The sequence below is a fragment of the Lemur catta genome, chromosome 1, assembly GCF_020740605.2.
Source record: "Lemur catta isolate mLemCat1 chromosome 1, mLemCat1.pri, whole genome shotgun sequence".
NCBI classification, from domain to species: domain Eukaryota; kingdom Metazoa; phylum Chordata; class Mammalia; order Primates; family Lemuridae; genus Lemur; species Lemur catta.
The window spans coordinates 96,077,761-96,091,063 of NC_059128.1; the positions used below are offsets into that span (position 1 = coordinate 96,077,761).

General features: G+C 50.4%; 1 protein-coding gene across 6 annotated transcripts in view; it reads right to left on the reverse strand.

The window, feature by feature from the left end:
- MEGF11 (multiple EGF like domains 11) overlaps positions 1 to 13,303 on the reverse strand; it is a 340,206-nt gene that overhangs the window by 65,707 nt on the left and 261,196 nt on the right. For all 6 annotated transcript variants that reach the window (XM_045541334.1, XM_045541340.1, XM_045541327.1 and 3 more), the window contains 2 exons: positions 12,617 to 12,737; positions 4,248 to 4,384 (listed from right to left, as the gene is read on the reverse strand). In XM_045541334.1, the coding sequence (XP_045397290.1) occupies positions 4,248 to 4,384; positions 12,617 to 12,737 (258 nt within the window). The remainder of the gene's footprint in view (positions 1 to 4,247; positions 4,385 to 12,616; positions 12,738 to 13,303) is intronic.

Consider the following 13,303-nt stretch of genomic DNA (forward strand, 5'->3'; position numbering starts at 1 on the left):
CTCAAAAACTTTTTCATCTTCCCAAACTGAAACTGCGTACCCAGGAAACAATAAACCTCATGTTTTAAAAATATATTTTACCATCTCTGAAGTTAGATAAGACTGATAACTCATGGCATATCCTTGTTTAATTACCAGTGTTTTTCATTCTTAGCAGCATGAAATAATCGTGCATCTTACAATCAGTGGCACCTTAGATTTGATGAAATGGGGCAATTTCATTCCTACACATTGTCTGTTTTTTCAGCCTTTTTGGCAGATGCACAGTCTCTCATCCTACTGGGAGCTGTCTCTCCTCCCCTGGGATGGCATTTCCCTCAAGTAGAAGAGGCATCCTCTTTCATTGGACTGGGGTATTCCCCCATGACAGGGGCTAGTTCCCCTTCCTTGGATTGGGGGTCCCTTTGAGGCAGGGGCTGAGTCTCTCCCATTAGCCTGTGAGCCCCCAAGGAGGAGGGCTGGGCCCCCTTTGTGTCCTGCACATGCTTGGGCTGGTGCTCGGATCTCCCCACCTAAGGATAATTATTTGACTTCATTTGACTCACAAACACTGGTGTGGATTCTCCACGAACCCCACTGCTGACCGCCTGGATTCCTGAACGTGCCCCAACACCGTTACTCCAGCCCTGGGCTGTTTCCTGGGGGATGCAAATCTTTGTCACGGTAACTGGATCCTGACAAGTTAAGGGTAAACCCTCGGGCACCGCAGTAAAAGAGAGGGATCATTCCTGCACCCCAAAGACAAATGGCCTCTGGGTTATCCACGTCCCAGCTTGGCTTCGATGGCGCAGAGGACGGGAACTGACCTAAAGCACTGGCATCCGCTTCCTCTTCGTAACACGGGATGATCATACCCAAACCTCATCAGTTGTTGGGAGGATTAAATGAGATACTGTGTATAAATGTTTAGAAAGGCGCCCAGCCCATGGTTGGGGCTCAGTGAGAAACGTTAGTTATTATTACTACTCCTCGTGTCAATAGGGTTTTCTACAGCTCTTATAACAGAAGGTCTGACCGCTGACCTTAAATTCTGGCATGGAAAATCTCAAAGGGAAGAATCTAAAATGTGGAGTGGACTTGAGGAATTATAAGAGTTTTAATTATCATGTTTTTCCATTTTCCAGGTTTTCTATATATCTTCTACAGTAACAGGGTTGGGGGGAAGTAACAAAAGCTGTTTTTTAAAGAAATACAATACAGCCCTAACTTCTTTCTCATACATCTTGGAGGGTCACGGGATGGAACCAAGCACTCTCTACAGACAGGGCAGGGAGTGCCCGTCTGTCTGTCATGAGGCGAGTGGCCAGACCACAGTGGATGCGGCCGGCCGGCCAGCGCGTTGGGGACAGAAGCAGCCTGTGTGTCGAGGCACTAGCCACGGCAACTCGAGATTGGGGCATCCCTGCCTCTCTTCTGTTTCTGTTGCTCTGTGCCCACAATGAGAGAAGAAGACAGTGGCTGGGGAGTGGCCTCCGCTCTCCCCTCTGAGAGCCACTGTGGCAAGCGAGTGATCTGGCAGAATGGAGGGGCAGCAGGGGTGAGGACAACGGTGGCCCTGGGCCCCACAGAGAGGGGCTTCCTGCTGCTCAGGCCCCACAGCCCGTCCCCGGCCCTGCAGCAGCAGATACCGTCATCACCCTCACTTTGGAGTCGAAGAGGCTGACATGAGACAGGGCGGTGACAGTCCCAAGCACACACAGCCTGCAAGTGGCTAAGATGACCCCCAATGGTCTTCCTGCAAATCTTGCTGTATGTTAGCCCATCTAAGGCCTCAGGAAGGGACAGAGAGCAGAAAACAGAGGGGGAAAGAGGAAGGAAAGAAGGGGATGTCTGGAGAAGGAATGGAAGGTAGAAGACAGAGGAGGAGGAGAAGGAGGATGGAAGAGGGAAGAAGGGAAACTGAGGCAGGAGGAGAAGACAAAGAACCATTGAAGATGGACCATCACTATCTGAACTGCCAGCCCCTGTTCAACCCATGAATGAATTTCTCCAGAAGTCACTGAGCTTTGCTTGCCTCGAATGTCTCAAATGTCAGGAGAGAAAACTCAAACCAGGAGACATCCCCTGATGCCTCCTCCCTTTCACGCGAACATTCCTGCTCCTTCCTGCCTAGCAGGACTGGCAGAGAGCCCTGACCCCTGAGCTCCCCTGAAGGGCACCTCCCTATCCTGCTATGGTTTTGGGGTGACTGGACCCACAGCCCCAGAAAAACAATCTGGAAATGAAATATTGACAACCTAATCCATTTACATAATCAGCCTCTTTTTTTTCCCTACTCACAATTTAAACAACTTATTTATTTAGAGATCAAGCATCGACTGCTAATGAATTTTACACAAAGCATGCTAATAACGGGCCCCTGGAACAGAAGGGTAATCACAGCAGGAATTAGTTTTCTACTTAAACATCCTTCCTTTGCAACATATCAATCTAATGTGTCCGATATTACCATTAACAACCAGATACATTGCTCAATTAAATTACAAAATGAGCTGCAAAGCCCTCGTTACGTTTCGTGTTTAATTTGCACAGGACTCTGCCTATCCAGGGAGGCCTGCATTATTACACCCACTCAACTTTAATATGCTCGTGATGATTTGGGGTGAGTTAATGCGGCTGTCGCCTACAAAATTAATGGAGGCAATTTTACAAAATATTAAACACCAGGCAGCCCGTTTAGGTGAGAAACCCAAATGCTACCCGGCCTCCTACTGAACTCTCCTGCCGTTGGTTGGCGGCGCTCGCCGGAGGGCCCTTTGGCTTTGCGGGTTTTTCTCTGCCCTGCATCTTGGGCCAGGCTCCAGTAAGAAGAGACATTTGGGATTATTCCTCCCAGTGAACACCTCCCAATGGGGTCGGGTCTACTGGTGCTGAGTCCAGCTGGCCAGAGCCCTGGGCCTGCTGGTCTGGAACAACCAATGGGCTGTGTGGACTGTCACGGGACAGTGTGCCGAAACAAAGGAGTCCTGTTCCGGTTTGGGGGTCTTCCTGGTCCCTGCCCCCTATGGCTCATCCTGAGATCCTGAGCACTTCCTTCTTGGGGGTGATGGTGAGCATGGGAGGGTGGGCTCAATGCGTCAGTCCTTCCTCCGGAGTCAGGGAGGGACAGGTCCCCAGATGCCACACCCCACGCTCTATGGCGGGGAAGCTCACGCAGATGAATGCTGGCTCACTAACAGATCAGATCTGGCTTAAAAGACTTCAGGCTGGAGGTAAACAAGCCCGAGACTAACGGACAATCTCTTTTCTGGACGTCGCTAAGGATGTAGTGCTGATTCCAGCAAGAGCTGGAGGAGCCCCAATTATGAAGGACTCATCAGTTGACTCAGCCTCCATCCCTGTTTTCTGGTGTCACCCGGGCAGGGAATGATGAACAAATGTTCTTCTCACCTCATTTTGTCTGGGAAGAGTAAAAAATCCAGGGGCCAGAAATGAAACATGGATCCCCATGGAACCCAGCAAGGGTTATGAGAGCCTCCTCTTTATTTTTTCATTTTCCTCTTTTCTATCTCTACCAGTCACGCAGAAGAGAGAGAGCCTCCTCTTTACTGCTCTGCTCTCTGCTCAGAGAGACCCCTGTGGTCAAGAACGACAGGGAGGAGGCCTGGCCTGGGTCCTACTTGCCACCACGCATGCTGGTGGGTGTCTCTCCCTCTGCCACCACGCCTGCCCTGCCATCATTACATCCTGCTCCCGGCGGTGGCAAATGTGCACATACGGTAATTCGCAGTTATGCGTTTTGTGGATTATCCACTCCGCAAGGTTGGTTTCATTCCAGGACATTGGTGCCCTTGTTCAGTCTGCTCTCGGGCCACAGGCCTTCAGAGGACGCAAACTGATGTCACTATCCTTTTGGTGAAACTCAAATTAGGAATAAAAATCTACTTTTAGAAGAAATTGTACAAAATGTGTCAACTGATTTTGCACTCTCGGCTTCTGTGGATTTGGGGCATCGCCTCCCTCCAATGGTGCGGAGAGTAAGGAGAGGGCGCAGGTGCACCCCTCCTTCCCCCAGTTAAGCCTATGCAAGTTCAAGGCTGGAGCACCTGGGCTGGGGGACAGGGTGTGCTCTGCAGGCCAGGGCTGGGAAGGACGAGTTGATGACCCTCCCTGGCAGGAGGACTCAGATGCTTTCTGAGGAAGGAACTGGAAGGCCGGCAGTGAGATTGCTGTGGGCTGTTCTCTGCAAGTCTGCTGTGAACATGAGCAACATGAACAGCAAGGACAAAAGTTGACACCATCCTTACCTGTCCCCCATGTATCCAGCTGTGCAGTGGCACTGTCCAGTCACATGGTCACACTGCCCTCCATGGTGGCAAGGACAGTCCTGGCTGCAGTTCTGGCCAAACGTCCCTGGTGGGCAAGGCTGGGCGCACACTGCTCCCTGAAACAGGAATGGGAAGACATGCACGGTGGTGCTCCAGAGATGCCAACCCACGGTCACATTCTCCTGGGAATGGCACAGCTTCTATGGCCCCAGGGACCACCCACTTTCCCAGTGGAAGCACCGAGAGCCGGACACCATGGCTCCAAAGCCCTCCTCTTAGACATGGGGAGACTGAGGCCAGTTTGCTTATCCAACTATTCAGCACACATTTAATGACTGTCTATTGTATACCAGGTGCTGTGTTAGATACCAGGGGTACTGAAAAATGAGTAAGACTCGGTTCCTGTCCTCCCAGTTTACTGTGGAGAGAGCCCAGAAAGCAGGTGAGTACAGTGCAAGGCACTGTTGTCACACAGGTAGACGACAGGAGGAGACAAGGAGGGAGATGAGATCCTGATTAGATTACACATGCTGGTGTAGCGACACGCGCATAACTGCTTTCCCAAACCCAGCTAACGTGAGAGGAAAGGGAGAAAAGGTATAAACCTACAAGGACAAAAGGAATAGAGGACAAGAGATGTCACACATTGGAAGATGGAAAAGCAGATGGAGGAGTGATAACTGCTTTGGTTTCTGCCTCCTCAGCAACACAAAGTGCCTGCTAAGGGAGCGGGGGAAGCCATCACGAGGCTGGGTGATGGGGTCTTTTGCAACCTCAGAAAAGCCAGGGAATTAGGGACAGTAGGACCCTCTGAGGGTCAAGGTGCAAGTGTGGTCAGGACAGGACTGTTTAAAAGTTTATAACAGAAGGAGTTAGATCCCCAATCTCTGTCTCCACTTCAAATAGCCACGTGACTGCCAAGATTTTTGTAGAGGTTGACCAGACAGGAGTTGGGCACAGGGACACAGGGACACAGGCACAGCTGATGGGGGGGTGGGGTGGTAGGGGGGGTGGGGTTGGGCGGGAGGTGTTGAACTCTTCCTCTGCTCTCTTCCCCGCTTAGTCCCCAGAATGCCAACTGCCAGACTCTACTCTCTGTGGAGGAGGCTGGATAGGATTCCTTTTTGGGGACACTGATGAGCTCCAGAGAAATGACCTACAGATACTGATATTTGAGGAGTCCCATCAGTCAACAAGCCTGGCAACTCCCTCTAACCCCGGGCGTCCAGTTAGCTTTTCTGAGGCTCACCATAAAACAAGAACAGATGGCCAAGGATCAGCAGATATTTGAAATAGGCTCTCACATGAAAGATGAAGACTGAAATAAACAAACAGACCAAAGGAACACACAGGAAATAGGAACCATGCCTGCAGCCAAGAAAACTTACAAAAAGAGAAGGGAAAAACCTCTGTCATAATTACACTGAACATGCTCAGGCGGTTATAAGAAGATATTACATCCATGAAAGAACAGAGTGCTATAAAAGGGGACATCCAGGGAACAGTAAAGAGGTGTTGGAAATTAACAATAAGCTGTCAGAAATTAAAATATTGTGATAGAAGAGCTGTACGATAAAGTTGAAGAAATCTCCTATAAAGTACATCAAGTTGGGGGGGGATGAGAGAGGGAGAGGGAGAGACTGAAAATAGTAAAGAAAATATAATAAAATTAGAGGACCAATTCAGGTGGGCTAACATCTAATTAACAGGAATTTCAGATAGTGGAATGGAGAAAGTGGAGGTAAGTAAATTAAATGGAAAATATACTAAAAAAATTCCCAGAATGAAAGGATGAGAACATGGATTGCTGAACTGCAAGGGCCTACAGAGTATCCAGCAAAAGAAAATGAAACAAGAGTCACAGCAAGGCGTACCATTGTAAATGTTTATATCTCTATAAAGAGGTGATCCTCAAAGTTTTTAGAAATAGGAAAACAGTTTACATGCAAAAATTGGGAACCAAAAGGTATTAGACTTCTCAACTAGAAACCAGAAGGCAATGGAGCAATGACTTAGAATTCAGAGGAAAAAAATCATGTCTAGCCTAGAATCTTATACCTAGCTAAACTAACACTCAAGTAGGGGATTCAATACAAACATTTTCAGATTTGAACAGCCTCGAAAAAATAACCTTCCATGAACATTTTCTCAGGAAGCTACTGGAGGATTTTTCCCATCAAAAAGAATTACCCAAGAAAAAGAAAGGCATGGGTTCCAGGATCTAGGGAATCCAACAGAAGAGAGAAGGAAGTCCCAGATGAAAGCTATGCAGCACACTGGAACAGAAGCATGTAGGCTGCTGAGAATGTTGCCTCCAAAACAAAACAAAAATAAAAAACTTTCAGATGGGTCTCACCCTATTGAGAGGAGTTTTAGAGTTCTGTCAGAGAGTTTTAGGGTTCAATTAGTAACAACGCATATATGGGCATATTAACACAACATTAAAAAACGATTTAACCAAGTTGGGTATGGTCGTGGGCACCTGTAATCCCAGCTACTCGAGCAGCTGAGGTGAGAAGATGACTTGAGCTGAGGAGTTCCAGGCTGCAGTGTGCCATGACTGTGCTTGTCAATAGTCACTGAACTGCAGCCTGGGCAACATAGCAAGACTCATCTCCAAAAAATATATATTTTTAAAGTGATTTAACCAAAAATTATAATATAATTCCTTTGAAAAGGCGGCAGAAGGGTTGCTTGAGTTTGCATGTGTGTGTATATAGAGCTGAATCTTATTCTATGGCAGGAAGTCAATAGATTCAACAAATGTCTAAAATGGAAAAGTCAAGAAATGGCAGTAAAGCGTGTTATGTAGAAAAGTAGAGGGAAATGCCAAAAGAAAGCCCTAAAAGATTCGAAAGTGGTTGTCTTTAGGGAGTAGAAATGGTGGATGGAGCAGGAGACCTCCCCCACCCCAGTATTGGCCTTGTGGTATTATATGATTTAAAATTATACATCTGAATCTGAGGTCTTTATCAAACAGAAATCTGAGCCTGCTCTTGCCTCCTGCCGCCTTCCCAGCCTTTCATAAACCAGGATACTCGTTTCTTTTACAGAGATCTAGCATGATCCCCCAATTAATTAATCAATTAGTTCAACACACAATTATTTAAAGTACCAATAATCACCAACCCCAAGGAAGCTAGTTTATTCAGGAAAATTCTGCCAGACCAGAGTCATCTTTCAAGATCATCCAATTTACTGGTAATGAGCCTAACAGAAGGCCCTTCAGCTCGGATTTCTCCTCCACGGGCAACGCAGACGGCGGGGCCGGGCCCGACATGGCAGGGACAGTGAGATGAGTGTGCATGAGAAGAGTGGCAGAGACGAGCCTCTCAGGGCAGCGGTCCCTCATCCTCCTGGAGGTGGTGGGGGACACCCCGGGCAAGGCAGGCGCCTGTCTTTCTCAGTGTACCCCAAAATCTCTAGGGATCCGGGAGGGAGAAGAAGGGTCTTTCTGGCTTCTGACTCCGTCCTCTACAGTCCTGGGCTGGATAAGGACACTCTAACCCTGGAAAACATTTTGAGCCAACTTGGGGAGCTGCACCTATGCCTCCGACCCCCCCAGCCCCAAGCAGTATGGGGCCCTGCTGCACTCTCCCACACACACACCCCCATCCTGACAGGCTGCAGCTTCCTATTCTTTTTAGTGCTTCTGAGACACCACCAGGGCCCCCCAAGACCAGTGGGAAAGTCTGCTGCAGAGAACCCTTCCTTCCAACACTCCCTGGGGATATCACGCACCCCAGAGGCATTCTGGTCAAGTGGGCAAGCGCCTCTTTCAGCCCCTGCTCAGGACTCCCAACCTGCGGGCCCCCGAGACCCCTGGATCTCTAGGCCTCTCCTCTGTCTTGAGCTCCTGGGACCTGCTGACTGGGGTGGTGGGACTTGGGCCCACATCCCAGCTCTGCCTCCTCCCAGGTAGCTGGGCTAGAATAAGTCATGACAGTTCTGAGCTTCAGTTCCCTCATCTGTAAAATGGGAGTGGTAACCCCTGGTATCCCAGGTGGTTATAAAGATGAAGTGAGAGGCCGGGAGCGGTGGCTCACGCCTGTAATCCTAGCACTCTGGGAGGCCGAGGCGGATGGACCATTTGAGCTCAGGAGTTCGAGACCAGCCTAGCAAGAGCGAGACCCCATCTCTACTAAAAATAGAAAGAAATTATATGGACAGCTAAAAGTATATATGTAAAAATTAGCCAGGCATGGTGGCACATGCCTGTAGTCTCAGCCACTCGGGAGGCTGAGGCAGAAGGATTGCTTGAGCCCAGGAGTCTGAGGTTGCTGTGAGCTAGGCTGACGCCATGGCACTCTAGCCTGAGCAACAGAGCGAGACTCTGTCTCAAAAAAAAAAAAAAAAAAAAAAAAAAAAAAAATATATATATATATATATATATAAAGAGAGAGAGAGAGAAAATTAGCCGGGCATGGTAGTGCATGCCTGTAGTCCCAGCTACTCGGGAGGCTGAGGCAGTAGGATCGCTTGAGCCCAGGAGTCTGAGGTTGCTGTGAGCTAGGCTGATGCCATGTCACTCTAGCCCAGGCAACAGAGCAAGACTCTGTCTCAAAAAAAAAAAAAAAAGATGAAGTGAGATCAGAGATGTGAAGGAACCAAGTACAGGGCCTTGGAGCGGGTAACTGAACCCAGCCTGACACCTGATGAGATGACATGTGCCAGGAGCCCAGTGTGACCTGGGACGGAGGGGTGTGGAAGGGCCATACGACTCATCCATGACTGCTGGTTGGAAGAACAGCCTTTTGGGAGTTGGGGGAGAGCAGGCAGGAAGGGGCCAGCTGAAGACAGGGCTGTGGTCTCAGAGTTTCTCTGCTGCTCTTATGAGCTGAATTGTGTCCCCTCGACATTCACATGTTAAAGTTTTACCCCCCAGCACCTCAGAATGTGGTTGTATTTGGAGAGAGAGCCTTTGCACAGGTAATCGAGCTAACATGAGGCCGTATGGGCGGCCCTAATCCAACATGACTCACGTCCTCATGAGAGGGGAGATGAAGACAGACACACAGAGGGGAGACCACGTGAGGACACAGAGAGAAGATGGCCATCTCCGAGCCAAGGAGAGAGCCGCAGAAGACACCAACCCTGCTGACACCTTGACCTTGGAGTTCCAGCCTCTAGAACTGTGACAAAATAGATTTCTGTTGTTTAAGCCACGCCGTCTGTGGTACTTAGTTACGGCAGCCCTAGCAGACTAACACACCTGCCCTGCGGTCACCTGAGCGTGTGTCTCCCACTGCAGTGGGATCTTGGGCTGTCGTGGCATCTAGAAAGTTGGATGTGGGGAGAGGTGACAATCCTGCTCCTCTCAGAACTGGTTAGACCAATTGGCTTTGTCAAAACCTGGAAACCAGCTGCACTCTAAAAGGACCATGGCTAAGTGGCACATAAAAAAAGAAGGGGCCGAGATGGCGAAAGGACTTAAGGCCACACCAGTTCTCCTAAGGAGACAACTCGGCCTCTCCAGGCACCAGAAGGCATTTCTGATCATTGCGCTGTTCCAGGATGGTCCGGGCACCCTCAGTGGACACGGCACTGAGGTTAGCGTGGGTACTGTGGGGGTGACCCAGGTCACCGGAGAGCAGGGCCCCGTGAGTGAAAACCTGAGCATCTGCAATGCTGCAGCCTCAGCTCCAAAACCTCCCTCTGGGCCTCCATGACAACTGGTCCTGTCTCCCAGCTCCTCAGCCCGCTTCCCCTCCTGGCCTGTTGTTTCCTGTGTGTGTGTATGTGTGTGTGTGTGTGTGTGTGTGTGCATGTGTCACACACACACACTATATCCAACCTCCATTGTCAGACTGTGAGTTCCTCAGGGAGGTCAGTGATGTCTCCTCTCACGTCTCCATTTGTCCCTACCACCCACACTCATGCTACTCACACCTGGTTTCTCTGCTCTGCAAGGTCTCAGAGCCCAGAAAAAGAGGGGAAATAACTCCTTCCCTGGATCTCTGCAAAGGCCCCTCCTGGAACAGCCTCACGAGAGCTGGGCAAGCAGAGTGTCCAGTGGGCACTTTCAGGCACGCTGGCCAGGAGTCTCTGAGGAGGGCCCTGGAGGGCCAGAGTCCCTGCCAGCTCCTGTCTAGTCCTCTGGGGAGGTGCACGGTGGGAGTTAGCAATCTTTATCTGAGTTGGAAAGTGCACAGTTGAAGCCACATGGGGCCAAAGGGAAAGTCAGGCCATGGAAACGCTAGCGGGGAACCTTCCCCCCAGGATCCTTTCCCTGGCCCCCGCTCTCCCTGGGAGGAGCCTCAGGCCTGAGCTGCAGCTTCATTATACTGTGACTCCGCATGCACAAGGCATATTAATAATTCATACAAATCTGCAAGTTAAATGCTATGTCAAAAATAGAAATGCAATTGTCTACAATAAAATTAAAAACATAAAGTCCTTAAATCCAAAGGCTTCTATAGACAGTTTTCTGTCATCTGGAAGAAGAAATCTCTCACTGCTCTGGGGAGGAAAACAATCCCTCCATGTGTTGGCTTCCCCGCTCCCCATCCTCGGCCACCAGCCTCCAGACTCTCTCCAGAAAGGCCTTTGCAGGGATGGCCCTGCCTGTCACCTTGCTCTCCCCACCTGTCCTGATCCAACCTCTCTGCCTGCCACTGGGCCTCTGAGGACCCAGCCCTCTGGGTGGTGGATTTCTGGAAGTTGGCTGGAGATGAGAGGAACTTCCCAGAGACTGGTTCAGAGTGGGAGAAGTAGGCAGGTATGGGAGAAGCGGAAGAAAACGTTTTTTCCTCTTCAGAAGGGACTGACAGATAGACACCAAGGGCTGGGTAGCAGGAGTCAGGAGACCTGGATTCTAGCTCCACCTCGCTCCTGACCAGCAGCATGGCCTTGGGCAGGTCACTTACCCTCTCTGAGCCTCAGATTCTTCATCCGAGAAAGGAAGGTATTGGCAGATCAGTGCTGTTCAAACCTCCTAAAGCTGGGAGACCCTGTTTCTATGTGAAATCTTACCTAGAACCAGATGCCTAATTATTAGGCTCCCCACTCCTACCCCCACCTTCCCTCAAGATGCTCTAGGGTTCTGCGAAACACAGAGGGAAATCCTATGGTCTCGATCAATGATTTCCACATGCAAACCTGCAGACAGCGCTGGGCGCTTCAGAACCATCTGGGGAGGGTATTAAAAATAGAGACTCTCAGGTCCCAGAAGGTCTCAGGTAGAGTCTGGGAATCTGTATTTAACCACCTCCCCCCCCCACCCCCCCGCCCCATCCACTCTGGTGTGCAGCCGGATTTGGATGCTGCTAGACCAAATGATGCCTGAAGTCCTTTCCTGCCCTAAAAAAGTTTGATGAGCCTGTGTCTGCATTGATGGGCCCCTCCTGTCTGCCCCGTGACCTCCACGTGCACAGCCTCCTGAAATATCCTGCTTCTGCTCAGCAGCCCTGTCCCTTTGGTTCTGCAAAGCCTCAGATCCCAGGAGAGGCGGCCCGGCCATGTCACTGAGCTTCCCCTAAACGGGGAGAGTCAGGGACAGAGATGTAGCCCGGGAAAGTCAGCTTCAGCTGACTCACTGTTTCTCAGGGGCTTGGGCCTGCAGGGAAGGCAGGACAGGCAGAGCATGCTGGCTGGAAGGAGCCCTGTGCAGTCTGTGGCGCCCAGGGAGGTAAAACAAGCAATCACAGAGCACGTCAGAGTTTGCAACGCCTGAGCCAGCCGGCAGCCACCACAGCTGTGCAGGGTTCGCTGTCATGTCAGCTTTGCAGATGGGAAGCAGAGTAACTGAGGCTTCTTTCAGAGTCAACACTGGATCTGGAGACCTGAATTTAGGCCTGTGAGGCTATAAATCCTATTCCCCTCCCACAATGGTTGTTCCCAGACATGAGACCTGGACTGGGTAAGGCTGCAACAGAATCACCTGGTGCACTTGTTAAAATACAGATTCTGGGACCTACAGAACCAGAATGTATGTGTGAGTGCAGGGGGTGAGATGATACAAATTCAGGTAATCCATACCTACTGTCCCTCCTCCCTCTTCAGCACTTTCTGCCACATCTGGCCCAGAGCCCATGGCAACAATGTGGGTACCTACACCCAAAGACAGGGCCAATCTTATGAGAAGAATTCAACTCCTTTGCACATGAGAGACCACAGGCTCAGAAAGGTTAACTAACTTGCCTCAGACCACACAGCACTTAGAGATGGCAGACCTGGGATTCAAAGCTGTGTCCATGGCACCACTGGCAGTGTCTAACGATGCCCCTTTGCCATAAATAGGAGGGGGAGAATTCAGGATGGGAGAGGAATTTAGCGGTTCAAGGTGTGTGTGAGTGAGGGATGCTCAGACCTCTTACAGTGCCCCACCCAGATCCTGCGGGCCCACCTACCATCCAGCCTGGTGGGCAGGCACACTCGCCAGTGATGTGGTGGCAGGTGCCCCCATTCTGGCAGGGACAGCGCAGCTCACAGTGAGCTCCGTGGCTCCCAGGAGGGCACAGCTCCTCGCAGCTGCATGGAGAAGCAGAGGCATTAGACATAACAGCATTTCGATCAGGTAGCAGGGCCCCAGTGCCACCAGTCCCAATGCTCAAGGGCTCCCTGGGAATTAGTGAGTTCACAGCCAATATGAACTGTAGCAGGCATAACACCAGCTAAGACGCCAGGATGCGGAAGCAGGGGTCACTTTTAATATGCTGGAATGTATTGTGCTGGACCAATACTTGTGGGATGACTTGAGTGTTCTTAGTGTAAAGAAGAATATTCTTCCGGGGAGGGGCTGAGGAAGTCTTCCCTAAGACACTTTACCTGGGCCTTGCAGGTGAAGTTAATTTCACTGGGAGACTGGAAGGAAGGCAATGCCAGGCAGAAGGGACTGCATGAGCAAAGGTGCTGAGAATCTGCCTAGCTTCACAAAGGGGAAGAGTCTGAGCACGTCCCTTCCAGGCTCTGGAAGGCTCTCAGCTACCAAGACAGGCTTATGTGCAGGGATTGGGCACTATTGAGGTGTGGGGGAGGATCTGCATGGGGTCTTGGCCCTGGGCCTTCCTCCAGCTGCCTTGGCCTCCAGCTCACTA